The sequence below is a fragment of the Pelodiscus sinensis genome, chromosome 24, assembly GCF_049634645.1.
Source record: "Pelodiscus sinensis isolate JC-2024 chromosome 24, ASM4963464v1, whole genome shotgun sequence".
Lineage (NCBI taxonomy): Eukaryota > Metazoa > Chordata > Testudines > Trionychidae > Pelodiscus > Pelodiscus sinensis.
Window position 1 is genome coordinate 23,456,885 of NC_134734.1, and position 26,190 is coordinate 23,483,074.

The 26,190-nt window shown below is 70.3% G+C and overlaps 2 protein-coding genes across 2 annotated transcripts in view; both read right to left on the reverse strand.

The window, feature by feature from the left end:
• Nucleotides 1-706: 706 nt before the first annotated feature.
• SLC27A3 (solute carrier family 27 member 3) lies at nucleotides 707-9,098 on the reverse strand. The gene is made up of 10 exons (XM_075907784.1): nucleotides 8,589-9,098; nucleotides 6,705-6,914; nucleotides 5,473-5,631; nucleotides 4,571-4,695; nucleotides 3,965-4,159; nucleotides 3,185-3,275; nucleotides 2,428-2,626; nucleotides 2,205-2,302; nucleotides 1,937-2,067; nucleotides 707-1,621 (listed from the first exon to the last, which is right to left on the reverse strand). The coding sequence occupies exons 1-10, from the start codon at nucleotides 9,067-9,069 to the stop codon at nucleotides 1,445-1,447; spliced, it is 1,866 nt and encodes a 621-aa protein (XP_075763899.1). The 5' UTR covers nucleotides 9,070-9,098; the 3' UTR covers nucleotides 707-1,444.
• A 1,693-nt stretch (nucleotides 9,099-10,791) lies between these two features.
• INTS3 (integrator complex subunit 3) overlaps nucleotides 10,792-26,190 on the reverse strand; it is a 58,429-nt gene continuing 43,030 nt past the window's right edge. The window contains exons 17-30 of the mRNA XM_075907783.1: nucleotides 25,755-25,809; nucleotides 24,911-25,014; nucleotides 24,509-24,553; nucleotides 24,028-24,147; nucleotides 23,648-23,801; nucleotides 22,620-22,688; nucleotides 20,656-20,731; nucleotides 15,423-15,536; nucleotides 15,096-15,144; nucleotides 13,996-14,163; nucleotides 12,710-12,810; nucleotides 12,198-12,270; nucleotides 11,739-11,895; nucleotides 10,792-11,482 (exon numbers count right to left, since the gene is read on the reverse strand). Coding sequence (XP_075763898.1) covers nucleotides 11,405-11,482; nucleotides 11,739-11,895; nucleotides 12,198-12,270; nucleotides 12,710-12,810; nucleotides 13,996-14,163; nucleotides 15,096-15,144; nucleotides 15,423-15,536; nucleotides 20,656-20,731; nucleotides 22,620-22,688; nucleotides 23,648-23,801; nucleotides 24,028-24,147; nucleotides 24,509-24,553; nucleotides 24,911-25,014; nucleotides 25,755-25,809 — 1,363 coding nt within the window. The 3' untranslated portion in view covers nucleotides 10,792-11,404. The remainder of the gene's footprint in view (nucleotides 11,483-11,738; nucleotides 11,896-12,197; nucleotides 12,271-12,709; nucleotides 12,811-13,995; nucleotides 14,164-15,095; nucleotides 15,145-15,422; nucleotides 15,537-20,655; nucleotides 20,732-22,619; nucleotides 22,689-23,647; nucleotides 23,802-24,027; nucleotides 24,148-24,508; nucleotides 24,554-24,910; nucleotides 25,015-25,754; nucleotides 25,810-26,190) is intronic.

Here is a 26,190-nt window from a genome sequence, read left to right on the forward strand (position 1 = left end):
GCTCCAGCCCCGCCCCTCCTGCGCTCCGCCCCCCGCCTTCTGGGTGGGGGGGATCATCCTCCAGCTCATCCCCCCCCCCGCCACGGGGAGAACCGGCCCCAGCGTCACGCAAAGGGGTCCAGCGGGGGGGCAGTAACACCCCCCCCAGCCCCCAGCGGCTGCGCCAGGCCCCGCACGACCAAGTGCCCCCCCCTTGGCTCCCGGGGGATTTCTCTGCACAGGTCCGGCCCCCCCCCAAAACGGCTCTGCCGGGCAAGCAGAGGGAAACACGGCCCCGTCCCCCCCCACCTGCCGAGCCCCTCCCTCCTGCCCCCCAGCCCTGCCGAGCCCCTCCCTCCCGCCCCCCAGCCCTGCCCCCCCGGCCTGCCGAGCCCCTCCCTCCCGCCCCCCAGCCCTGCCCCCCCCCGGCCTGCCGTGCCCCTCCCTCCTGCCCCCCAGCCCTGCCGAGCCCCTCGCTCCCACCCCACAGCCCTGCCCCCCCCTCCTGCCCCTCCCTCCTGCCCCCCAGGCTGATCCAAGGAACCCGGGGACGGGAGACTCTTCACATCCCGACTGGTCCTGCTGCATCCCCCTCCCTCGCAGCATCTGGTACCGAGGTGGCTGAAGTGCCCCGGGACCCAGTGGTGGGCGACCCAGGGGCTCCCCGCTGTGGGTTAGAGCCCCCCATGGCCAGAGGGCGACCAGGGGCAAAGGGGGAGCAACTCGCTTTGTTAAAAAGTGTTTTATTTGCCAAAAAGTATAAAAAGTACAAAAAGCCCAGGGCCCCTCCCTTCCTCCCTCCCCACCCCAGGGCCCCTCCCTCCTTGAGCACCTCCCTCCCCACCCCAGGGCCCCTCCCTTCCTCCCTCCCCACCCCAGGGCCCTTCCCTCCCCCGGCACCTCTCTCCCCACTCCAGGGCCCAAAGCAGAGGTCCCCTGGTGACTCCTGGGACACGAATGGTCGGGGGGGGGGGGGGGGGGGAGCCAGGTTCAGCCCCTGCCAGTATTGCTTGTGGCTGGCTGGGGGAGGCAGCACCATTCCCCCCAGGGCCCAGCCCAAGGTCATCCCGAGTGAGGGAGGGGGGCGGAGGTGCTATGCTGGTGGGTGGGTGCTGGGCAGGGCAGGGCCAGGAAGAGGCGCCATGTTCCCTCTCCCAGCTCTCGGGGGCAGGAGATGGGGGCCAAAGGGGACGTACCACGGGAGGTAACAAACGGGGGGGTGGGGCAGGGGGCTCTGGAAGGAAGAGGGGCTGCAATGTGGGAAAAATCCTTCCCTGCAGCCAGCTGGGCCTCCCCATGGGGCAGGCAGGCAGCTCCCCAGAGCCCTGGCCCTGAACCAGCAGCTCTGCCCCACCCCCCTGCAGCACCCAGGTACGGTAAGAGACTACAACTCCCAGCATGCAATGGCTCTGGGCAGTGCATGGTGGGACTTGTAGTCTCCCCAGGGGAGCCCGAGGCAGGTGGGTTAGATGCGGATAGCCCCCGAGACGACGTCCTCCCAGAGCTGGGGGCTCAGGGGGACGTAGGCCTCCGAGGCGTCGTCCAGCAGGTACAGTGGGTCCGGGAGGCGTGTGGGGTCGCAGCCCTCGCTGGCCAGACGCACCTTGTGCTGCTTGAAGGTCTGGGTCATGGCCAGGTGATCCTGCCGGGGAGACAGCGTCAGGGCCGGGCTGGGGGGACATGGCGCTGCAGGGGGTGCCACAGGGACTGGGGGGATGCTGGCAGCAAGGGGGGGATACTGGGGGCCCCTGCTGACACCCTGACCCTGATCGCGCCGGCTGGGTGGGGGGGGGTGCTGCATGTGTTATCTGGGGCCCGATGGCTCCCCCCCCCCCACCCCAGAGGAGCTCAGTGCTGGGCAAGGCAGCCCGGCATAGCCAGCCCTGGCAACTGCCAAGCCTTGGCCGGGGGCCAGCGGTGCCCCTCCCCCGTGGTCCCCGTGCCCAGCGGGCGTTACCTGCACTCTCAGGAAGCGGGGGCGGGCATAGGGGGGCAGGAACTCCACCACGTGGCTGTAGAGCTGGGCCCCGTCCAGCTCGCAGCCCGGCCGCAGGACAACGGCCGCCATGCCAGCCCGGCCCTCGTACCCTGCGAAACGGGCAGCGGTGAACCCCGGGCGGGCAGGGAGCGGTGTGCTGGGGGGGGGGGGGAGGGACAGGACCTGGCCCCCCTCCCAGCTCCAGCTGGCAGCCCTGCCCCCAGGGAGCCCAGCTGGGGGCTGGTACCTGGCACGGCGACCCCGTAGACATTGACCTCCTGCAGCGAGTCCAGCGCGGCCAGGGCCTCCGCCACCTCCGTCGTCGCCACGTTCTCCCCCTTCCACCTGGGGGCGAGCACAGCCTGAGCGGGGTCGGGCCACGGCCTGGGCCCCGGCGCCAGAGGGACACACCCGCGGCTCGGGCCCGGCCCTGGGGGCGCTGACCCCGGGGGGGTGGGGGGGGGTCGTACCGGTAGGTGTCCCCGGTGCGGTCACGGAAGTACACGAACTGGGCGGCGTCCTGGACCAGGAGGTCGCCCGTGTTGAAGTAGGTGTCTCCCTCGGCGAAGACCCCGCGCAGCAGCTTGTGCTCCGAGAGCTCCGGCGCCCCCGCGTAGCCCAGGAAGGGGTTCCGGGGCGTCACCGGCGCGATCAGCAGCCCCGTCTCGCCTGGGGGGGCAGCGGGGGCATGTGACGGGTGGGGCCCGCGTTCACTCTGGTACGTGGCATGTGATTCCGACGGTCTTTCCTGCCGGAACCCCCGGGGGGTGCCTCAGTTTCCCTGGGCCCAGTTGGGGATGGGAATGTGGGGGGTGGCTCTCACTGTGGGGGGCTGCCCCAGCTTAGCACACCAGCACCTGGGCTGTCCTGTACCCTGAGCTGGGGGGGGAGCAACCAGCTGACACCTTGCCCAGAAAGGAAGTGGGGGGCTGCCTCCAGGCTGAGGGAGGAGTTGCTGGGGGGGTGAGCTCTCAGCCAGAGGAGGGTGCAGGGAGGGGCCTGGGGCCCTGGGCCCCCTGCTCCCCAAGGTGGGTTGCACTGGCTTCTGGTTCCTGTAACGAGTCTGAGCTGCTCTGTGTCCCCCTGAGCCAATGGACCTTCTCTTCTACCTGCCGCCGGAGAGTCCCGTCCGGCTGCGGATGGGGGGGCAGTGCCCGGGGACTCCCCCACACCCTGTGACGGGGCATTAGCCAGCCAGGTCTCCCTCCCCCTTCCCCCATCACTCACCGGGCCTGACGCGCTGGCACCGCCCGCCCGCGTCCCGCACTGGCGCCCCCCCCAGCACGTCGTAGCGCACCAGCTCGAAGGGGGAGAAGAGCTGAAAGAGACGCAGTCAGACACACCCCCTGGCTGCCCCATGGGGGGGCACAATGCCCAGCCGTGGGGCTACTGCCCTCCCGCCTGCCCTCGCTCCCCACCCTGCAGCCCCCCCAGTGCCCCTCACTCCCACCCCACAGCGGCCCCCCCCTGCCGGTGCCCCTCACTCCCACCCCACAGAGGCCCCCCCCACCCTGCCGGTGCCCCTCACTCCCCACCCCACAGCGGCCCCCCCTGCCGGTGCCCCTCACTCCCACCCCACAGAGCCCCCCCCCCACTCTGCCGGTGCCCCTCACTCCCCACCCCACAGCGGCCCCCCCACCCTGCCGGTGCCCCTCACTCCCCACCCCACAGCGGCCCCCCCACCCTGCCGGTGCCCCTCACTCCCCACCCCACAGTCCCCCCCACTCTGCCGGTGCCCCTCACTCCCCACCCCACAGCGGCCCCCCCCACCCTGCCGGTGCCCCTCACTCCCCACCCCACAGCGGCCCCCCCACCCTGCCGGTGCCCCTCACTCCCCACCCCACAGCGGCCCCCCCCACCCTGCCAGTGCCCCTCACTCCCCATCCCACAGCCTCCCCCACCCTGCCGGTGCCCCTCACTCCCCACCCCACAGCAGCCCCCCCACCCTGCCGGTGCCCCTCACTCCCACCCCACAGCCCCTGCCAAGGAGGGCCCTGCCCCGCTCACCTTGTAGAGGAAGCTGCCGCGCCCGACGGCCCCAGGGGTGCTGGTGTAGTTGAAGAAGGTGACGTTGCCCTCGGTCATGCCGTACGTCTCCACGATGCGGATGTCCCCGAAGCGCCGCAGGAATTCCCGCCAGACGTCAGGTCGCAGGCCGCTGCCCACGGCCAGGCGCAAGCTGTGCCCCTGCTCCCCTTCTCCCTGGGGTGGGGGGGCTGGGTCAGTGCGGGGGTGGCTCCCCCCAAAGCCCCACATGGGGAGAGGTTAATGCGCGATCTTAACCCATTCAATGACCCCAACCACTAGCCCCCACTCCCCTCCCAGAGCCGGGGAGAGAACCCGGGAGTCCTGGCTCCCGACCCTGCTGCCCACGCAAGGGCCTCTTCTTGGCCCTGCAAATGCCAGGCCTCAGTTTCCCCATGTGGGGAGGGTTTGTATTCGTGGGGTGCCCACCGCTTTGGGCATCTGGCTGGGCCTGTGCCGATTAGCTGCCCCGTCCCCCCAGGGCGGGCGCGCACCAGCCCCTGCTCGAGGGGACCGTGGGGGCAGCCTGGGGGCAAGTGGGCACCGCTTGGGGCATGAGCAGGGGCCCAGTCGCTGTCCTGCGCTCACCTGGGGCTGGGTGACGAGGTAGCGGCACAGCTCCCCGATGTACTGGAACACAGTCACCCCGTAGTGCCGGCAGTCGCCCCAGAACTGGCTGGCCGAGAACTTCCTCTTCAGCACGCACGTGGCACCTGGCCGGGAGTGTGCCCTCAGAGAGCTGCCCCGCCCCCCAGCGACACCGGCCCACTGGCTGCACCAGGCAAGGGGGGCCAGGAGTCCTGGGTTCTCTTCCCAGCCTCTATGGCAGGGCGGGGAGGAGCCTGGTGCCCAGGGACCCGCTGATTTGCAGGGGCTGGTGCCCTGGAGGGTCCCGGCGGACGGGGATGGACGCTGATCAGTGGCTGCGGCACCATCCCCTGGCCCCAGGGTCCTGTCTGAATGGAAACCTCCCGTGATCCCTCCTGTCGCCCATTCCCAGCCTCTGCCAGTGGCCAGGGACACCACCCCTGCCCAGCCTGGCCAATAGCCATCGATGGACCCAACCTCCATGAATTTATCTAGTTCTCTTTAGAACCCAGTTCAAGTCCTGGCCTTCACCGCATCCTCTGGCGAGGAGTTCCACAGGTTGACTGAGCGCTGAGTGAAGAAAAACTTCCTTTGGTTTGTCTTAATTGCCTGTTAATTTTGGGGGGACCCCCAGTGCTGGTATTAGAAGTAACTAACACTTCCGGATGCTCTTTCTCTGCTGCAGTCAGGCTGAGAGACTCTTATCCAACCCTCCAGTCAGCCCCTTTCTTGGTCTGTTCCAGGCTCTCTGCTGAGCTGGGCGAGCAGGCCTGAGGCAGGCATCTTGGGGTGGGCATCCCGGAGATTTCTAGGGCTGCTGTGAGAGCCTCTGTCCCTCCCCCCAGGGCATCTCCCCTGCTTCTTACAGATCCCCCCCCCGGCAGGCCCCTCCCGCCACTCACCAATCCCGATGCAGCCCGCAACGCCCAGCAGGGAGCCGGCCATGTGGTACAGGGGCAGCGCCACGTAGATCACGTCCTTGCTGGAGGCTCCCACCAGCTGGTAGAAGCCCAGGCACATAATGGACTTGAGGTGGCTGATGCGGGCGGCCTTGGGCAGGCCTGCAGGGGGACAGGGGATCAGGGGGCGCCCCCAGCCCGCGAGGAGCAGGGTCGGTGCAGCAGCAGCCATTGGGGAGACCCCCCGCTGCTGTGAGGCCCCCAGCGCCAGGGCCCCCCCCAACTCTCCCCCACAGGGCTCTCCCTGGCGCCAGGGCCCCCCCCAACTCCCCCCCACAGGGCTCTCCCTGGCGCCAGGCGCCCCCCCCACTCCCCCTCACAGGGCTCTCCCTGGCGCCAGGTGCCCCCCCAACTCTCCCCCCACAGGGCTCTCCCTGGCGCCAGGGCCCCCCCAACTCCCCCCCACAGGGCACTCCCTGGTGCCAGGCGCCCCCCCAACTCCCCCCCACAGGGCTCTCCCTGGCGCCAGGCGCCCCCCCAACTCCCCCCCACAGGGCACTCCCTGGCGCCAGGGCCCCCCCCAACTCCCCCCCACAGGGCTCTCCCTGGCGCCAGGGCCCCCCCCAACTCCCCCCCACAGGGCACTCCCTGGCGCCAGGGCCCCCCCCAACTCCCCCCCACAGGGCTCTCCCTGGCGCCAGGCGCCCCCCCCCAATTCCCCCCCACAGGGCTCTCCCTGGCGCCAGGCGCCCCCCCAACTCTCCCCCCACAGGGCTCTCCCTGGCGCCAGGCGCCCCCCCAACTCTCCCCCCACAGGGCTCTCCCTGGCGCCAGGGCCCCCCCCAACTCCCCCCCACAGGGCTCTCCCTGGCGCCAGGGCCCCCCCCAACTCCCCCCCACAGGGCTCTCCCTGGCGCCAGGGCCCCCCCCAACTCCCCCCCACAGGGCTCTCCCTGGTGCCCCCACCCCAACTTCGCATACTGCAGCTGTCGCTCCCCAAGCCCAGCTCAGCCGGGGTGAGAGTCTGATGCTGCCCAGTGTCAAACACGCCCTGTCCCCACAGCACCAGGTCATGGAGCAGCCAGGCCGGCCCGGCCCCGCCTCACACACGGAGCTGGCCCATGGCCCCGCCTCACACACGGAGCTGGCCCATGGCCCCGGGCCCTGCTCCCTGACCAGGGGGCTTGGGAAGGGGCGGAGGCGGCAGAGAGAGCCGGGCAGCCCCTGGCCGGTACCTGTGGTGCCCGAGGTGAAGATGTACAGGCAGGTGTCCATCATGTTCTTGGGCGCGGATAACTCCGGAGGCACCGGCTCTTCGGACGCCTCGTCGATCAGCTCCTGCAGGCTGGTGACCCCCGGGGGGCAGGGCCCCGGGCCCCACACCCACACCACAATGCCCAGCTCCTGCAAGGCGGGCAGCAGGGGCTCCACAGCTTCATACAGATCTGCGGGGGGGGAGGGCGTGAGTGCGGGCCGGGCCCCTTCGCCTCGGGGTGCAGTGCCCAGTGCGGCGGGGCCCGGTGCCAAGGTCTGCGCCGGCTGGTGTCACCCCCGACGAGCAGCACCCGCCAGCCCAGCGCAGGGCAACAAGGCCGATTGCCAGGCTGGGGCCCTGCCCCACCACCGAGGGGACGGCGAGCAAGGAGCCGGGGCCAGACGTGGGTGGCACCGAGCCCACAGCCAGGTGGCGCCCTGGCACCAGGACAGGCCAGGCCGGGAGCCACGTCAGCTTGGGGGGGCAATGGGGTCTCCGCCGTCCCGTGGTCAGTGCCCTGAGCTGCGGCGGCCGAGGACTTGGCCCAGGCTCGGGGGGACCTGCCCCCGGCGTGGAGCTGCGTGTTTCTCGTGGGCCCACCCAGCCTCGGCTCGGCCGAATCGTCACCCATTAAACCACCACGAGCCCCCCGAGCGGCAGCACTGCCTGCGCTGACGTCGTCATTAGGCGGGGGGGGGCTCAGGCGACTCCAGTTTTGTGTGTGAACCGGGCGGGGGGGGGGGGAGTCTCGGGCGCTCCAGGCGGGGCTCTGCTGGGGGGAAATGGGGGGGGGCTGAACCACAGCGGCAGGGACGCAGCTCCTGGTCCAGCCCAAGTGGCAGGAGGAGCCCTGAGTTCAGCCCCACGTGCCAGGCGCCCCCTGCGCTGAGCCCCGACCCCCCAGCGCATCCCAGCCGTGGGCCCTGGCCGGGTCCCCAGCACCGAGCAGCCAGCAGCCCGGGCACAGGAGCGCTACCCAGCCCCCCCAGCCCAGGGCCCCCGCAGAGCCAGGCAGCCTCCTAGGAGCCGCCCACCGGGCTCTCGGGTTTAGGGAAGTGGGACAACTGCCGGGCTGGTCCCACGGGCCTGGCCTTCCCGTGGCCACAGCTCTGCAGCTGGCAGGGGGGAGCGTCCCCCAAGCTCGGGCTAACAAGGGCCCAGCCCGGGGTCAGCACGGCAGCCGGAACGGGCCCCGAGCAGGGGCCAGTCGGGGGAGCAGCCCAGCCCCAGGGCTGGCAGGCGGGTGCTGGGCAGAGCCGGGGCTCGTCCCTGGGGCACAACGACCACGCCAGTGCAGCAGCACGTGGGCCACGGTGGGCAGCGCCGGCCCCGGCCCCAGCCCCTGCCCCCAGGGACCGGTGGGGAGGCTGCTGCGGTCTCCAGGGCCGCTGGGGAGCCAGGGGCACAGAGCGGGCAGGAGCCTTGGTGCCAGAGGGGCCCGGGTCCCCCGCCAGCCCGGGCCCCACTTGGGAGCCCCACACGAGCCCCTGCTGATTGCACCGGGTGGGGACCCTGCCTGCCCCCAGCCCAGCCGCCTCACCCCTCTGCACCCAGGACTGGCTCTGCAGGGCGCCAGGAGACCGGTGGGAAGGACCCAGAGCAGCCAGCGGCATCCCCGGGGCTGAGGGCCGAGCGCCCGGCACCCCCCGGCACCCCGCAGGCTGGGCTCAGTGCCGACCCTGCCCCCTTGTTTGGGGCTCTTGGGGGGGGTGACCCACAGGGAGGCTCAGAAGGCGCCAGCGCAGGGCCTCAGCCGGGCAGGGCGCAGGGGCAGCGAAGCTGGGTCCTAGGGGGCAGCGCCCTGGCCCGGCCCGCGCCCCCGTGAGCGATGAGTCACAGACCGGCCCCCCGGCCCCGCACTCACCGCGCGCCGCCAGCAGCGCCCGCGCCCCGCAGCCGCGCAGCCCGTGCAGCAGCGCCCCGCGGCGCAGGCCGGTGCCCAGGAAGGCGGGCGCGGCGCCCAGGCGGGCCACCCCCAGCCAGGCCCACACGAAGCGCGGCTCGTTGCCCAGCAGAAGCGCCACGGTCTGGCCGGGCAGCAGGGGCCCCCCGGGGCCGCGCCAGGCGCGCAGCGCGTTGGCCACCCGCCGGCTCTCCCGCTCCGCCTGCCCGTAGCTGAAGCGCCGCCGCTCGAAGCGCAGGAAGAGCCGCTCCGGGGCCGCCCGCGCCAGGCAGGCGAAGCGCTGCGCCAGGCTGGAGCCGCCGGGCCCCGCGTCCCGCAGCAGCCGGCGGCGGCAGAGCAGCGCCCGCAGCAGGAACCGCGCGTCCGCCCACGCGTGCGGCCAGAGCCAGCGCTGCAGCCACAGGAGCGCGGCCGCCGCCGCCGCCGCCCCGGCCAGGTACATGCCGCCGCTGCCGGCCCGGGCGCAGGAGCAGGGGCGGGGCGCGCCGGAGGGGGGCGGGGGGCCGCCTGGAGCCGGCGCAGGGGCGGGGCGCAGGGGCCTGCGCGGTCTCGGCTCTAGCCCCCCCCAGGCTGGCCGCGTCCCTGCGTGCCCGTAGCCAGGCCCCCAAGCAGCATCGCCCCGCCCCGCTGCCCCGCCCGGCCAGGGGGCCCAGAGCTCCGCTCCTCGCTGGCAGCTGGGGCAGGTCAGGTGGAGCCCCTGGGAGCTCGGCCAGACCTAGCCTGGAACCAGGCAGCCTGCGCCAGGCAGGGGCCAGCAGGGCCCCGGCTCCCGGAGCCCTGCAGGGTCAAGGCCACAGCCAGGGCCGCCTGTAACCCCCTGTGCCTGGGGGCAGCAGGAGTCCTTGGCCGCCGGGGCTGATGGGACCAGGCCAGTGCCTAAGAGCCCCCCCAGCTGCCCTAATGCTTGGCCGGGGGGGAGGGGGGGGGGGCTGGGCGAGGCCGGGCTGGAAGGGGCCATGGCCCTGGGGAGAAAGGCAAAGGCCCCCCAAGCGCCGCGGGCAGCTGCAGCAAGCAGGTGGGAGGCAGAGCTCCAAGGACCCAGAGGGGTAACAGCGAGGGCCGGGCCCCGGGCGGGGGCCGCTGGGTGAGGCACGGCCCAGCCCCTGCCTGGCTGAGCCCTTGGGCTGCTGGGGGCATCTGGCCGCGGGTTGCAAGCGACCTTGGTGGCCTCCCTCCAAGGCCACGTGCACAGGCCAGGCTGGCCCCCTCCTCCCCGGGGCAGGCTGCAGCGAGGGGGGTGGAAGGGGAAGATTCCTTCCCTTTCTGTGGAAGGGGACAAGCCCCAGCACATCCCAGGCCCGCCCGCCTCCGGGGCAGGGGGAGGGTGCAGGCCGTTCCCAACAGCTGCTGGGAGGAAGGCTCCGGGCCGGCGCCAGGGAGCTGGAACCGGAGAAATGGGGGAAAGGTTACTCGGCTGCGCCAGGCAGACAGAGCCAGAGCAGGGCGGCTCCGAGCCGGGCGGCTTGCCTGGGCCTGGTTTCAGGGCCAAAGCTGCAAGTGGGCGGCAGCTCTGAGGGGGGCTACTCCAGGCCTAAGCCCCTACACAGAACAGGCCAGTTGGGGCCCCCCCGTGTGTTCCCTCACTGGCCCACGGCCCCTTGCCTGGCGTGATCGGGGCAGGCCTGGCCCACCCCAGGCGGGACGCTTGGCCCATTCTTCCCCCGGCAGCCGGGCTGGCCCCGAGCTTGGCCCCAAACACGGCAGCCGGTGCGGAAGTGAGGCTCCGGGCCAGGCTCCGTGTGGGTCATTCCCCTGCCCTGCGGGGGGCCCTTGGAGAGGCCTCCCCTGCTGGCTCCTGGCTCCATTTCTACTCCGCCGGGCCGCAGCAGCACGTGCTTAACGCCAGGGTGCCAGCCGTGCAGGGCCCTTGCTCTGCCCACTGGCCCCCACTCCACCCAGCTGGGGGCAGGGCTACTGGACAGAGCAGGGGCTGGGAGCCAGGATGGCGCTTCTGGCTCCAGCTCCTGTGTGGCTGGGCCCTGGGGAAGCTGCAGACAAGGACCATGCTCAGGGCCCAGGCTGGCTGGAGGTGGCCAGCGCCCGAGCACAGGGGCCCCCCTGGCTTCTGGGGGCAGCAGAGCCGGTCCCCGGAACAGCCAGCAGCCTGTGCCCATCCCCTGCCCGCTGCTCGGGCCCGGGGCACACGCCAGCGGCCAGACGGGCACCTTGTACAAAACGCGGGAGTTTTATTGTCGGTTTAAAAACACTTTAAAAGGCCAATTGCTGGGAGCGCCCGGCCGCCTGCGCTGGAGGAGCCCTGCCGGGCGGGCGAGTGGGTCCTTCTCCCCCGCCGGAGGGCCTGGCGCAGGGGCTGCTCGTGGGCCTTGGCTCTCGCCGGACACCCAGCCCCAGCATGGCCTCAGCAGCGAGCGGGCTCTGCCAGGGCCGGGGGAGCCACGCTGGGTGGAGCTGGCAGGGTCCTTGCGGGGTTTCTAGGCCGCCCCTTCTGGCAGCACCTGGGAGCAGCCAGCCAGTTCTAGCTCTTCACAACTCCGCTATAGCCAGGGCCTTTGATCTCCAGCCCCAGCCTGCCTGCTGCTCCCTCAGGGGCGCTCACGCCAGCCGGGCACCCCGGCGTTCCGCTGCCACGGGCCTGCAGGGCCGGGGGGACAGTGCGGGGCGCAGGCTGCAGTCACAGACGGCACACGCCTGGCTCCCGGCCTGGCCGGCTCTGCCCAGCTGCTCCAAAACCACTGAGGCTGCTACTGTGCGGGGACCTCCAGAGCCGTGGCTGCCGGCCCCGCGGGCCAGGTGGAGCTGGGCATGGAGCCGCGCCCTCAGTCACTGTCCGAGCCCACGGCAGACGAGCCTTTCCGTTTCCGTTTGCTGGGTTTGGGCTTGGTGTCCTCTTCCTCCTGGTGGGACAGCAGGGGGCAGTCGTCACGGGACCTGCCGGGCGGGAGGAGGGGACAGGACGGGCCGGGTGGGAGGAGGGGAAGGGGGGGTCCCCAGTTGTCGTGGGCATCACTGAGGGCAAAGGCAGGGCCGGTGGGGGTGGTGATCGTGGGCAGGGTCTGGACGGGGGTAGCCAGAGCCCCTGAAAGCCCAGAGCCCGGTGGGGCCGTGGCCGTGGCCGCCGGGGAGGAAGGTGCAGGGCGCTGGGGCACTCACCGAGGCGCTGCTGGAGGCAGACTCCTCCTCGTTCGTGGCTGGCTGGGCGGTGTTCTTGCGACTGCGGGGGCTGGACAGCGCGGCCTTCCGGCGGCTCTTCGGGGGCTTGCTGGAGGAGTCCTCGTACTCCTCCGCCAGGGAGAAGAGGTCGCTGAACCTGGTTGGCAAGGGAGGGGGGGGTGCGTCAGGCCACCCCGCTCTGAGCCAGGCTGCACCAGCTCCCGGCCGCCCTGGCGAGAGCCCGCTGGGGACAGCGGAGCGCCCTGGGACGGGGAGCACGAGGGGAGACGCTCGCAAGGCCAGGGCCCGCCTGTCTGCCCGGGGTGTCCAGCCCGGCGAGGGGAGGCCATAGTGTGAGGGGCCGGAGTCAGCAGCAGCGCTGGCCCGGCCCCACTGCATGGCGCAGGCAGGCTGACTCAGCCCTGGCCTGGGGCCCCCCGGGGCCCCCCCAGCACTTACTTCATCTTGTGGGCCTCGTCGCAGCTGGCTTGGACGTGCTGCAGCGCCTGCAGGATCGGCGTCTGGCTGAAAACTGGCAGCAGGGAGAGGCAAGACCGTCAGCCCCACAGGCAGAGCCAGAGCGAGGCCTGCTGGGACGTCCCTCGGCCCACCGCCATTGGGCGCCAGCCGGCAGGCCCCATCCCGCCTCCGCGCCAGCGGGCAGCGACGGCCCCCCCAGCAGCTCAGGGCCGGCCATGTGTCCCTAGGGCCCGGAGCGTGACCAGGGCCCGGTGCTGCCCCATCCCCCAGGAGTGCCCCCGCCTCGAGCCCAGCAGGCCCCAGCACTGCGCTGCCGATCTCTGGCCGGCCCCATGGCCCCCCCCACCTCGAGCCCAGCAGGCCCCAGAGCCGCGCTGCCGATCTCTGGCCAGCCCCATGGCCCCCCTGCCTCGAGCCCAGCAGGCCCCAGCGCCGCGCTGCCGATCTCTGGCCGGCCCCATAGCCCCCGCGGCGCCCCCAGGGCCACGCACAGTTCTGCTTGGTGTTGCTCAGGTTGAGCCGCAGGTTGTCCAGGTGCTCCAGGATCTGCTCCAGCGTCAGCTGGGCCAGTTTGCTGCTTGAGCTGCGCAGGCTGCGGGGCAAGGGAGGCGCCGTTAGCCCTGCTGGGGCTCCGCGCTCAGGTGCAGCGTCAAGACCCCCCCCCTTGCCAGGCAGCCGACGGGCCCTTGCCACGCGGGCTGGGCTCTGGCAGAGCACGGCCCCGCACACCCCCTCGTGGGCCCCGCGCTGGCTCATGCAGCCGCCCCCGCTCTCTGGGCCGCGCCAGGCCAGCAGCTGTGGCTCACTCGGGCCCTCCTGGCGCTGGCGAGCGGGCCCGGCGTCCTGGCCTGACCCCCGCTCCGGGCTGGGGAACGCCGTGTCCTCGCCGTGCCCAGCTCGTTAGCAGGGATTACGAGGGCCCGCTCACCGGGCCAGAGCCACTGATGAAAGAGCCTGGTGTTCCCCGCTCGCGTGCTAATTAACGAGGGAAACAGCCCCCGGCGGATGGAGCTGGCGCTTGCCAAGGGAACCGCTCCTCAGGTGGCCGTGGGGGGCAAGCAGGGCTCGGGCCACGTCACGTCTCCAGGAAGGAGCCAGACGCAGGGGTGTGACGTGGGGGGGTCTGCTCTGTGACCCGGTGCCCCCACCTGGCTGCGCTGTGGGATTCCCACGGACTCCCCCACGTGTGGATTGGCCCAGGCACCTCGGCCCAGCCTGGGCAGGGAACAAGGGGGGGAGACGCCACCTGGCTGGGGGCTGGGCAGGCTGGGGGAAGCGGAGGAGAGCAGGCTAAGTCCAGGCCGGGGGGGTCGGGGGCCTGTGACCCCTCCCCCAAGAGGACTGGGCTCTGCCCTGGCTCCAGTGTCGGCATCGCGCCTGGAGAGGCCGTGACCCTTCTACTCCACTGGCCGGCGGGGTCACGTCGGGCTGCGGCCGCGGGCAGGGTCGGGGCACCGGCCCCCAGGGGTGGGTGTGGGGGCGTCTCAAGGGGCAGGGCCACGCGCACCGACGGCAGAGCAGGCCTGGGAGAAGGGATCCCAGCAGCCCCGGAGCGCAGCCGCCACCCCCTGGGGCCCGGGGGCGCGCAGCCGCCACCCCCTGGGGCCCGCGGGCGCGCAGCCGCCACCCCCTGGGGCCCGCGGGCGCGCAGCCGCCACCCCCTGGGGCCCGCGGGCGCGCTGCCAATAGAACAGCGGCGCGAAGGCCTCCCAGCCGGCCCGGGCTCTCTCCGGCGCCCTGAGCAGGCCGCTGTGGGAGGGGTACGCCCCCCCCTCACCTCTGGCGCTTCCGCGGCAGGCTGTTGTTCTTGATCAGCAGGGACTTGATGTGCTCGGCCAGCAGGTCGTCGTGCTTGATGCACCAGTGCCGCAGGATGCTGGTGGTGAACTGGTCGTCCGTGTGGCACGGCCGGCTCAGCACCATCTTCACCATCTCCTCGCTGGGCCTGGGGAGGGGGGGGGCTCGGCCCGTCAGTGGAGCGCCACACACTGCCGGGGGCAGGACTCCCCCTCGCCCCGGAGGGACCAGCCCTGGGCCCGTCCTGCCCGGGATCCCAAGCATTCCCGCAGCCGCTGGGAGCCGCGAGGGACCCAGGACTCGCGGGTTCCAATCCTGGCTGTGCCAAAGTCTCTGCCCCTTCCCGGGCCTCAGTTTCCCCTCTGCAAATGGGCAGAATCCCCACTGCAGAGGTGCTGGCGGGGCAATGGGCTTGGGGCTTAGAGGTGCCAGACATGAGGCCGGGCGCTTCTGCAGCCCCCAGGCAGAGATCAGCCTGAAGTGCTGGGTCCGAGCCGGGGAACACCAGAGACGGGACGGAGGAGAGATTCCGGGAGGGAGGGCCCAGGCCTAGCCTCTCCTCCCCCCTCCCCCTCCCCGCCTAGACACGGCCGCACGCCCTGCCCAGCCTGACACCACCTGGCCTTCAAACCCTGCCCAGGACCCGGGCCCTGCACTTCCACGGGGGGGCGCCCCGTGACCAGAGGGGTGCTGCTCAGCCCGGGGACCTGCAGGAGGGGCTGGCCAGTGGGGCGGGGGACACGTCCTCTCCACGTGCAGCAGCGCTTCTCCGAGCCCCGCCCCCCGCGTCCACCCAGCCGGGACACGGGAACCCCCGGGCAGCCCCCAGCCAACAGCCGGGCAGGACTCAGCCCCTGCCACAGGCCCTGATCCGGCAGCCAACTGCGCATGGGCCGCGGCCCCAGGGTTCCCACGCAGAGGTCCCCCTGGCTGCCGACGGGGCTCCGCAGCGCCTGGCCCTGCCCAGCTCGCCTTGGGGAACCCCGGCCTGGTGCGCCCCCCACTGGGGGAACCTGGCCTGCTCCCAGTGCCCCCCGCGATGGGGGAACCCGGCCCGCTCCCAGCCCCCCACATACGTACTTCTCTCGCCGCAGCTGCAGCAGCAAACAGGAGAGCGCTTCCGGGTGCTCTGCAAAGGAAACCAAGGGGGCTCGTTTGCTCCTAGCCGCGAGGACCCGCAGGGAGCGAACCTGAGCCGAGGGACCCACAGCGCCTACCAACTGCCCCCGGGACTCCTCCCGCCGTCCGCCAGGGAGCCTGGGACAGGGCCACGGGCGCCCGGCATACCGCGCCCGTGTAAAGCGGAGCCTCGTGCAGAGTCCTTGGCACCGCGTGCTCCTCTGCCCACACGTGGCCGGGCGGAGGAGGGGTGCCCAGGCACTGCGGGACGGGGGGAGGGGTGCCCACCTTTGTACTTGAGGTGCTGCAGGATGGGGATGATGGTCTCCAGCGGGATGTTGTGAGCCAGGAAGAGCTGCCAGGTGCAGTACTGCTCGAACGTCTCCCAGTCCAGGCTCTGAACTAGCGGGGGGCAAAGTGCCCGTCAGGCCGGGAACGGCTCCAGCTGCCGCAGGGACTCGGGCAGGGCCGCGGGGAGCCCTGTTCCCCCCAACGCGCAGCTAGTCCGGGGAGTTCCTCCCGCACCCCAACTCCCACCCCCAGCCTCTCCTGCCCAGCCCCTCCTGGACCTCAACTCCCGCCCCGAGCCCCCCCACTGCAGGGTCTAGTGCTGCAGGCCAGCGACGTGGCTGAGGCGCACGCTGCAGGGAGGGCTGGTCTGGGGGGGGCCCTGGTTCCCTCTAAGGTGTGCGCCTGCGCAGCTGCATACAAGGAATTCGAGGCCGCCGCGCTCCCCCCTCCTCTGATTGGCGCGTGGCGGGCGTAACCCTGTTCCACTGCTCCCGCCTTCCCCTCCTTCAGCTGCTAACTCCAGACTTTCCCTCCTCCAGTCACTGCGTGATCCCGCCAGGGCCTTGGAGCCGGTGCCCCGGGATGGGATGGACTTTGCCTGGGGCCCCTTTGGAGCCAGAGCTGCTTGCCTCTGCCGCTGCCCAGGAACTAAAAGGAGAACGGCAGGAGGGGAAGCCGAGGGGCTTTCAGCTCGCTGGATGGTTGGGCTGTGGGTTCCCCCGACGCGTCCCGTGAGTGCACGGCTGAGCTAAGCGAAGGTGCAAAGGCTCGCTGGATGGTTGGGCTGTGGGTTCCCCCGACGCGTCCCGTGAGTGCACGGCTGAGCTAAGCGAAGGTGCAAAGGCTCGCTGGATGGTTGGGCTGTGGGTTCCCCCGACGCACCCCGTGAGTGCACGGCTGAGCTAAGCGAAGGTGCAAAGGCTCGCTGGATGGTTGGGCTGTGGGTTCCCCCGACGCGTCCCGTGAGTGCACGGCTGAGCTAAGCGAAGGTGCAAAGGCTCGCTGGATGGTTGGGCTGTGGGTTCCCCCGACGCGTCCCGTGAGTGCACGGCTGAGCTAAGCGAAGGTGCAGAGGCCGAGCAGCGTGGGGCAGCCGCGCAGGAGAAGGCCCCGGACTTCGACGTGCGGCGCCGGCTCTTGCTCCAGCACACACAGAAACCCGGCCTGGGAAGCCCGCAGAGACTGGCAGGTGTCACGTCACTGGATTTTAAGGGGAGCAGCCAGGTCACTGCTGCGCCCGCGGGGGGACGGTTGCTCCAAAGTGGGCATGAAGGGGGCCACGGGAGGTTGTTCTCTACTGACTGTGCGGTGTCGGGAGGGGGAGTTATGGGCATGGGCTTTGGGCTGGTGCTGGGAACGCTCTCTGCCTGCCGTAAAGAGCAACTGTTCAGCCCACGACTATGCTACTGGCCAGGCTCCAGGGACAATGGCTCTCAGGGTGCCCAACACACCTGAGGGATGCTCTGGAGACCTGCAACCCAGCCAGTATCATGGCTGCTGCCATGGGACACAGGGGCAGGTCACTGGGCCACGTGACCCACTCGGACTTGGGAAACCAGGAACAGATATAAAGTGCCATGAGGCGGGTTCCATTTTGTCTTCAATTCTGCTCCTGATCCCGGATGCGGCCTTGCGAGGGACAGAGCTGGGGGGGGGGGGGGGGGTCGCCGACCCCTCCTGACATGGGACGTGCACCAGAGACTCCTAAGCCGGCCGTTTGTACCAGCTCTGCTGAGAGCCTGCAGCGAGAACTGGGGGATTGGTGCATGTACCGTATTCTCCTCCACCTCACTCGCCTCCTTTTCCTTCTTTTATTAATAAACCTTTAGATGTTCGATGCTAAAGGATTGGCCCAGCGCGATCTTGTGGGTAAGATCCAGAGTGTAAACAGCCGGGGATCTGTGGCTGGTTCCTTGGGACCGGGGGACCTGTTTGGGGGAGGTGAGATCGGGTTCTAGAACCCCTCACTGATGTGCAGGCCTGGGGCTGATTGGGGCACAGGGAGAGCTGGGGTGTCGAGGGGTTTTGCTCGTGAGGCTTCCTGCTGGCTGGTTTGGCAGCTGCAGCGCTCGGTGTGACACATGTGGCCGATTTGGGAAGGTCTCCAGTCGAGGGCTGTAAGGAGCCCTGGTTTTGAGCAATTCGCCCTGAGCAGACGCCCTCAGCGGTGCCCAGACCCGGCCTGGCCTGTCACAGCAGGAAAATCCTTCCCTAGGAAAACTGCAGCGTGGAAAGAAACCTCCCTGCTGCTCACGATCCCTGCTGCGTGTGCGATTCGCCGGTGGCTCTTTCTAAAGGTCAGGGCACAGTTGTGAAGTGGCGAAAGGAACCTTTCCGCTCCTCCCCAGCAATGTGCAGACACAGCCGTGTCATGGGGGGGAGAGCAGAGCCTTCCTCACAGGCCCCTAGCCAGCTCCTTTGTCTGCTCTTCCTGGCCAGAGCCCCACGCTGAATGGAAACGGGGTCAGCTGGGTTTCTAACCAGCCTTTGATGAAGTAAGCAATGGGGATCATTGCGGGTTTCCTTTGGTTCCTAATTGTGCCCAATGTTCGTGCCACGACAAACTCCTCCTCGCTCTCAGGAGGGCCGCCGCCTCAGTCTGGAGCTTCAGAAACAAGCAGCGGTCCAGTGGCACCTGAGGATACGTCTACGGCAAACTCTGCTGTGTCCAAGGAACGTATCTGCTCTCCCCAAGAGCAGATGCGTTTTTTCGGCATCCCTGTAAGCCTCGTTTGACGCGGAAGGAGGGATGTTCTGAAAAACGGTTTCCCCGACATGTGGCCCAGTGTAGACGAGCCAATTGTCGGAAAAGCCTCGTCCGAGAAAAGAAGCGGGAAGATACGCAAGTGGCGGGCTGCAATGTGCGTGTTTCCTGGAGGAATGGTGCAGTCTAGACCCAGCCTAAGGCTACGGCCGCACTGCTGGGTTTTTGCGGAAGAGGCTATGCAAATCCCGCTCGCATTTGCACATCTTCTTCCGGAGGAGGTTTGGGGCTTTTTATTGGCGTGTAGACAGGGCCAGTGTCAGGAAAGCCTCTTTCACAAGCCCCTGGAACCCTCCATTTTTGAGGAATAAGGGTGTGACGGGGGGGGGGGGGGGAGAGGCGCCCTGGGCCCCCTCTGGTTTGCAGTCACTGGTTGCCTTGTTGGGCTGTGGCTGCCCCCTACTGGCCTGTGCTGCTCTGCAGAGACTCTGTGTGTCTGCACTGCCCGGCGGGGGATGCTCCCTGAGGGCGGGCCCGTGGCCCGTGGCCCAGCCACGTCTCACCTGGCCAGGGGAAGGAGCTGGAACAAAGGAAGGGGTGTGGCTACTGGGGGGGCGGGGGGGAGTGACCCGTGGCTGGGAGAAGGGGCCGTCGGCTGGGCAAAGATGAAGAGAACAGAGGAAGCTGAACACGGGGGTGGGGGTGTCAGGGCCTGTGTCCCCTGCCCCCAAGAGGTCTGAGGCCGTCTGCCCCGACTCCTGTGTCCACACTGAGCCCGTGCCGGGCTGTCTCTCGGAGAAGCAACACGCCCTCTCTCCCCTACTGGCTGGCGGAGCCCCATGGGGCTACAGACGGGGGTGCAGGTCGGGGCTCCCCGACGCGCTGTCACACCGGGATCTCGGGATGGGTTTCCACGTGACGGGGCGTATCCTCGGCAAAACCCCTTCCGCAAAAAGAATGGGCAGATACGCAAATGCGAGCGCGATTGGCAGCCCCTCTCCTGCAGGGGAGCGGCAGGGCAGCCGGAGCTGGCACAGCAAAATCTATGGAATCGGCAGCTTCATGGGCAAAGCCCCTTTCTCTGCGCAGGGACGCAACGGGGGAGTCGATTAACGAGAAGCAGAAGCTTAGAGGTTAATGCTACAGGCCACACACATTTCCCTCCCCTGCCAGGCTGGCCCGGCTCAATCTGGGGCCTACCCTGCTGCCAGGAGGGCAGGCAGCTCAGCTCAGCCCAGCCCTGGCTTGCGCCAGGTCCCAGGGCTCAGACACCACCCCCAATGCGCTGCTGTCACCCCTCACTGCTGCCTCTGTATCCGGCAGCTGGTCCTTAGACGGGCTCCCCTCACAGACCAGCTCCCACCTGGCCCCCCACGCTGGCTGCCGAACAGTCGCCTAACCGACAGGAATTCAGGAAGTAACTGGGCTGTTCAATTAGTGAGCTGCAGAGGGAATACCAGCCCCGCGTCTATCGGCTCGTGCGAGGAGGGGCCTTTACCCGCGCAGGCTGACGCCGCCATAGATTTTGGTTACTGAAAACCCTGCCGTGTGAGTTATTTATTGATCTCACATCGTGCACCTTGCTGATTCTCCCTCGTTTGGGGATTCTCTCTTCGGTAACGTGAGTCAGTTGTGGGCGGTGCCACGTGTCGAGCTGGTGCACGTGACCTCACTACTGGTGCACAAGACCAAGCTCACTCCGCCCTCGCACGGCAAGACTTAAAGGGACGCTGGCAGGGTCCGTGTCTGCCCGGCCGGCAGAGGGCCCAGGACGCCAGCAAAGTGGAGCAGAGGCTGGTGCCTGCGTCTCGCAATGAACCGCGCTGCCTGTGGCACTAGGAGCGAGCCCTGGCCAGCACCTCTACAGCCTGGCAGCCCCAGCAGAGAGAGTCGGCACTGGCATCCCCAGGGATGGGAGGGGGGGTTTTGCCAGCCCAGAGTGTAACACTGCAGGGAGAAGAGGCCAGAGTCCGCCACAGGCTGCACCTCAAGGCCTGGCCCCCCGGTTACCCCAGATGCTCACAGCCACTGGGGGCTTGGGGAGCAGGCATTGCCTGCCCAAACTGGCAAGCGTGGTCCCGCCCACACAGCCATGTAGCGACTGGCACAGCCTGCCCGTGATGGAGGGGCTGGGACCTTGGAGGGGTGATCGCCTCCCCCACCCTAGGTTCATTCAACGCCCGTCACAGCCACTCCTACAGGTCCGTGCCCCCCTCCCGTATGGCCACGCCCGCCCCGTACGAGCCCCCCTCCCATATGGCCACGCCCGCCCCGTACGAGCCCCCCTCCCGTATGGCCACGCCCGCCCCGTACGAGCCCCCCTCCCGTATGGCCACGCCCGCCCCGTACGAGCCCCCCTCCCGTATGGCCACGCCCGCCCCGTACGAGCCCCCCTCCCGTATGGCCACGCCTGCCCCGTACGAGCCCTCCTCCCGTATGGCCACGCCTGCCCCGTACGAGCCCCCCTCCCGTATGCGCCCCACGCCCACCCCATACAGCCGCCTGCCCGAGGGGGGACCTACTCACTCAGGATGTTGAGCACTGAGTCTTTTCGGAACATCACCAGGTTCCCCATCATGACGTGACACACCAGCTCCTGCAGCTGGAAGCAGGGCAGAGCCGTAAGCACAGGCAGGCCCAGGATGGGGGGGTTTCCCCAGCACGGCCCGTGCGGCGCACACGAGCGGCCCCCAGTGCCAGCAGGGCTCCAGCAGCCTGGGGCAGGGGCTTGTGGCTCAGAGCCCTGCGAGGCAGCTCCCGGAGATGCCGCCGGCCGAGGGCCCCAGGGAGCGTCCCGGTGTCAGGCAGCACGCCCCACAGGCCGGCGGGAGCCCAGGCACAGCAGCAATCACATGGGTCCCCCGTCCAGGGCTGGCCCCGCAGGGCAGGAGTCCCGCGTCACCACGGGGACTCTCGGATTCGGCTGCCGGAGGGAGCTCCATGCAGGCAGAACCTAGCCGGAACGGCGCCACTCGCAGGGGGCCAGCTGCGCCCTGGCCCCTCTGGCAGCCTGCGCCCGCCTCCCGCTGCCCTGCTCCGGAGAAGGGCTGGTGGGGTGCCAACGCCTGCCCGCCTCCCTGCGAAGGGAAGGGGCAGCGGGAGCCGGGGCTAGCGCTACCCTGCTGCGGGCCGCGTGGGACTGAAGCAAAGGCTGCTGCCCTGCTCCGGAGAAGGGCTGGTGGGGTGCCAACGCCTGCCCGTCTCCAGCTGCCCCTGCCCCCGTGGAGAGGGCCGGCCACGCTGGGCCTGCGGCGTGGCACACTTCCCAGTGCGGGCGGAGCACCCCGTGTCCTGGGGAAGGAACCCTGAGCCTCACCCTGCCTGTGCTGGAGCGCCCTGCAAGCTGGCTGGGGCCAATCCGGTGCTCCCAACAGCGTCTGCACCCAGCCGCCCCCCTCAAAGTTCTGCTGTGTCCCCCTCCCCCGCTGTCCTCTCCACCGGCTCCTCCGCCCACGGCCACGCGAGCCGGCGCCGACACACTGGCCCCTGCGGCCTCCCGGGAGAGCCAAGAGCAGCCCACCTCGGCTGGATCCCGGCAGCAGAGGCTGGCTCAGGGCTTCCAGCTGTAGGGGAGCCAGGTCCCTGCCCCTCACCGGCAGCAGGCAGGGCCAGCCGGGGAGCGTGGCAAGCAGAGGCGGCGAGTGGGAGAGGAAAGGCGCCGCCGTGCGCTGGGAAAACGGAGGGAGTCCTGAGCCACAGGCGGGCACCCGGACTCTGGCCCTGCCTGTGCCCGTTAGCATCGAGCGGCCTGCCGAGCCGTCGGACACGCAGCCCACGAGGCTCTCGGCAGCGCCTGCTCCAGACGCCCCCACCGGGAGAATTCGGCGCTGGGCCCCGCCGCTATTTCTGGGTTCCCCTGAGCTGCTGTCATGGCAGCTCCTAAGCGCTGGGGCTGGGAGAGGGTCCTTCCAGGCGATCGCCACGCAGGGCTGCAGTATGGACGGCCTGGCAGGCCGAGAGCGAGCAGGGCCCGGCCCCACACCCCAGCCCAACGGGCTGCCCCTGCGGCGCAGGGCCGGGGGGAGCCGTCTCCGGGGCAAGCCCCCCCACAGCCTGCGCTCCTGCCGGGGGGAGCGGGGAGGAGGGACAGCCGGGCTGCAGCAGATCACCGGCCTGACCCAAGGCTGTGGCACCCCCGGGAGCAGATGCACCCCGGTGTCCGCCGTGCCCCCAGCTCTCGCAGCATCTGCCAGCCAGGCGGGGCCGAGACTGCCAGGGTCGCGCTCGGCCCCTCTCTCAGGGGAGGGGTTTGCTCTGCTGCAGCCTTTGCTGCCCCCGCGCCCCCCCGCCGCAGCTCAGCCGGGATCAGAGCAAATCCCTGCCCACGCCCCCCCGCCTCCTGCCTGCAGCCAGCTGGACAGGCCCTGCATGGATGTGTCTGCCATTGACCGGCGCTGCGGCCCAGGGCTCCGCCCGCCCTGCCACGGCTCCGGGCACGGCTGCTGCTGGGTGCCGCTGGGACGGGGCAGGCGCACGCTCCCCGCTCCTACCTGGGCCGAGTCGATGACGGCGACGATCATGTTCAGCAGCTCCCCGCTCCGCAGGGTCTCGTCCGGGAACTGAAAGAGTCGCCAGCAGAGCCCGGCTCAGGGAGGAGGCCGAGGGAGCCATGGACAGACTCAGCCTCCCAGGAAGGAAGCCGCTGCCCACGTCTGGGCCCGGGAGCCAGCTGCTCTGGACGTCCCTCGTGCACAGACCAGGTCGCAGGAACCGCTGGGCCTGGCCAAGGCTGGAAGATCCCCCCCCCCATCCCGGGAGAAGGCTGCCTGAGGGGGGCCCTGCGCCCAGCAGGGGGCGCCCCAGGCCGTGGGACGGCCAGCAGGGGCGGAGTGGGGAGAGCCTTGTGCCGGGGGCTCTCCGCACTAAGCCCTGTCAGCCGGGCCAGGGCAGCCGTGCTCCGTGGGGCCGCCGCTGGGCCGAGGGGCCTGGCTCAGATCCCCCTCCCCCCCCCCCGAGGCCGGTCTGGGGGACGCCGGGGGATCAGAGCGACCAGTCCCTGAGGCTGGTTTCCCACATTGTCCCCCCCTCCCTTGGCCGCGTTTCCTGAGCCGGGGGGGGAGGTGGGCAGCTTGCTCCTGCCAGGAGCAGACAAGCCGTGACCCGGGTCGTGCCGACTCTGGCAGGCCGGGTGCAGCGCGCTGGGGACTCTAGCCCCGCGTTCGCACACTCTGCCGGGAGTGGCGCCCAGAGGGGAGGGACGAACTGTGGAACCGAGCCCGAGCCTGGAGCTAGCTGGCCTAGACGCGGGCCCCGGGGAGCCAGGCTCGCCCTCCCGTCCCCCCCCAGCCAGCCAGCAGAGCAGCCCGCCCCTGTGGGGCAGGAGTTCCCATGAGCCCTGCAACGGGCCTCGGGCGCTGCCAGGCCACGAGAGAACTCGCTCCCTGCAGGGCTCCTACCCAAGCAGCAGGCCGAGCAGTTACCCTGCATGGTCCGGGCTGCCTGGACCTGCGGGCCTAGCTCAGGGTGCCTTGCGCACCGGAGCCGACCGGGAGAACCTGGGGCCGGGCCGGGCTCTCACCTCCGTGTATATGGAGGGGGTGAGGTAGCAGAGCAGCCGCACGTCGTCCTCCTGGCAGGCCTTCATGTCCATCATGAGGCAGGTGTGCAGGTCCCCCAGCTGCGTGGCCTGGGCGAACGACTCGTACAGGTTCATCTTCCCGGCCGCTGCTTTGCTACAGAGGGGCAGCAGGGGGAGTGAGCGAGCCAGCCCGGGGAAGGGCCCAGCTCCACTCCTGCCTTCCCGGGGAGCCCAGCTCAGCAGCAGCTGGGGTGGGAAGGAAGGAAGGGCCCAGACAAGCCAGCACGGCAAAGGCAAGAAGCCCCTAGAGCCGCCTGGCTGGGGGAGTCCCCCCGCCGAGAGCCCAGCCCAGCCCCCGGCCCACGACAGACCCGCCCTACCTGGCTCTCAGATAGTAGAGGAGATGGTAGCCAATCTTGGGCTGCTTCTGGTAGAGCTCAGACAGGAGATCCAGCAGCAGAGAGAAGCTGCTGTTGTCCTCCTGCATCTGGCAGAGGTTCCTGGGGGGAGCGCGTTGAGGGTGAGAGGAGCGCGGTGCAGCGGGGCAGGGTGGCAGCCCGGCACCTGGGCGGGGGGGGGGGGGCGCGTGCAGAGCAGGGGCGGGAGATCTCCGCTCTCAGCGAGCTCCATGGGCCGAGGAGACACGATGGGTCCGGCAAGCTCCCCCCGCCCCATGGGGACACAGCTCCACGAGCCAGGAACCCGGCTCCATCACTTCAAACAGCGCCCGGCCTTGGGCCGGCAGGGGCCACACAGCCACTGCCCTGCGCCGGGGACCCCCGCTAGGCCCGAGCAGCCGCAGGGCTCAGTGCGCCGCGGGCGACACGAGACCCTGAGTCAGGCCAAGCTCCAGAGACTCACCTAAATATCAGGTAAAGCGGCTTCCCCACCGACTCCTCCAGAGACCTGCGAGGGAACCGCAGCGTCAGCCGCCGGCCGGCACCACCCGTGGGGCAGGGCCAACACGCAGCCCTGCGATAGCCCCCCCTCCCCGCAGAGAGGGGAGATGCTCGTGGCCACTTCCCTCCCACCAGGGGCAAGATGAGGACAGGCCACGGGGGCACTTAGACGTGGGCTCCCAGAGCCCGTGGCATGGCGCTAGCTGCCACGTATGGCTCAGGCTACAGGGTCCCGTTGTCGCCCTGGCGCCGCGTGCTGGGCCAGGGGCCAGCCGGGTTCCCGCCGCTCCACGAGCCGGGGCCTGTGGAAGCTGCGGAGGGAAGACCCCAGCCGCCAGCAGGGAAGGACGAGCCGGAGACATACTCCTCCGTGATCTCCTCCGGCAAGACCTCCCCGCGGAAGTGAGCCTTGAAGAGCTCCTGCAGGCAGGAGGCGAGGATGGACAGCTGCTCCGAGTCAAAGTCGTCCTGGGGAGAGAGGAAGGGCTGAGACAAAGCCCCGTCTCCGATTTCCCCCAGCGCGGGCGCCCTGGCTACGGGGACGGGATCGGGCCGCCGGGGCGGAGACAGGTGCCGGCTGTCAGAGCTGGTTGCGGCGAGACGTCTCTGCCAGGCACTAGTGGCTGGGACGTCCAGCTGCTTGCGCCCCCAGCCAGACGGAGCCGTGCAGCGGCACGAGGGACCTTGCGCAGCAGGACAGGCGCGGCCCGCAGGTGGTGTGCTGAGGGCAATCTGCCCCACTGGGGATGTACTGGGTCCCGGGCAAGCGGCCAGCCCCAGCCCCGGCCGGCAGAGCGCAGCTGCGGCCCCTTGGGAGCTCCTCCGGGCTCTCACCCTGACATGTGCCCTGAGCCCAGCGCCATCAAAGCAGGGGATCCGTCACTTGGACACTCGAGATAAGCGAACGCGCCAGGATGCCCCTTGGCTCCGCGCCCAGGGGCACTGGCGCTAGCTAGTGGGACCTGTCCGGGCACTGCCAGCGCGCCCATCACCATGGCATCTGGGCACCGGGCTGCCTGCCCTCACCTCCCATGCGCGGTAGCCACCCCCAGCCCGGCACCCGCTGAGCAGCACGCTCCCCAAAGGGCTTGGCTTAGTCACATGGCCAGGGGAACGCAAGGCTTGGAGCAGACGGCGTCCCCAAGGCCCACCCCCCACCCCCACGTCACAGCCTGAGGCGGGAGCATCGTGTCGTGTTTGGGAGCTACCTCCAGGACTTGATCCACGATTTCCTGCATGACCTCACACTGGGCTTCCGTGTCGCTGCAGCACAAAAACAGGAGTCACCGGGGAGGCAGGGGCACTGGGCCAGCCGGCTCTGCGCAGGACCCGTGCATTCGGGGGCCGGGCAGGGGGCGGAGCCGTGCGGGAGGGCACCCAGGGGTGGCGCTGCACGCCGCCAGCGAGACCAGTGCTGGGTCAGGCTCCAGGAAGCACAGAGCCGCGCCAGCCGGCTGGAGACAGACCCAACGCCCAGGGCGCGGCAGTCAGAGGGGGGCCGAGGGCCTGGGCGCGGAGCCCCAGCACAGACCCCGAGTGGCCAACCAGGGAAAAGCAGCCCCCCACCCCCCAGAGGGCCGTGGACTGGAGCCTTTCGCCGCCCGCCTGGGGTTCCAGCGCCCGTGGGGATGTGTGGGCGGGGCC

What these genes read in the sequence shown, in the direction of transcription:
- SLC27A3 (XM_075907784.1), bottom strand. Translation starts at nt 9,069, where the DNA reads ATGTACCTGGCCGGGGCGGCGGCGGCGGCGGCCGCGCTCCTGTGGCTG. An exon ending in GTGCCAGCGCGTCAGGCCCG is followed by an intron (nt 2,627 to 3,184) that starts GTGAGTGATGGG and finishes CTGCCCCCCCAG; the next exon opens with GCGAGACGGGGCTGCTGATC. An exon ending in CCCGCTTCCTGAGAGTGCAG is followed by an intron (nt 1,622 to 1,936) that starts GTAACGCCCGCT and finishes TCTCCCCGGCAG; the next exon opens with GATCACCTGGCCATGACCCA.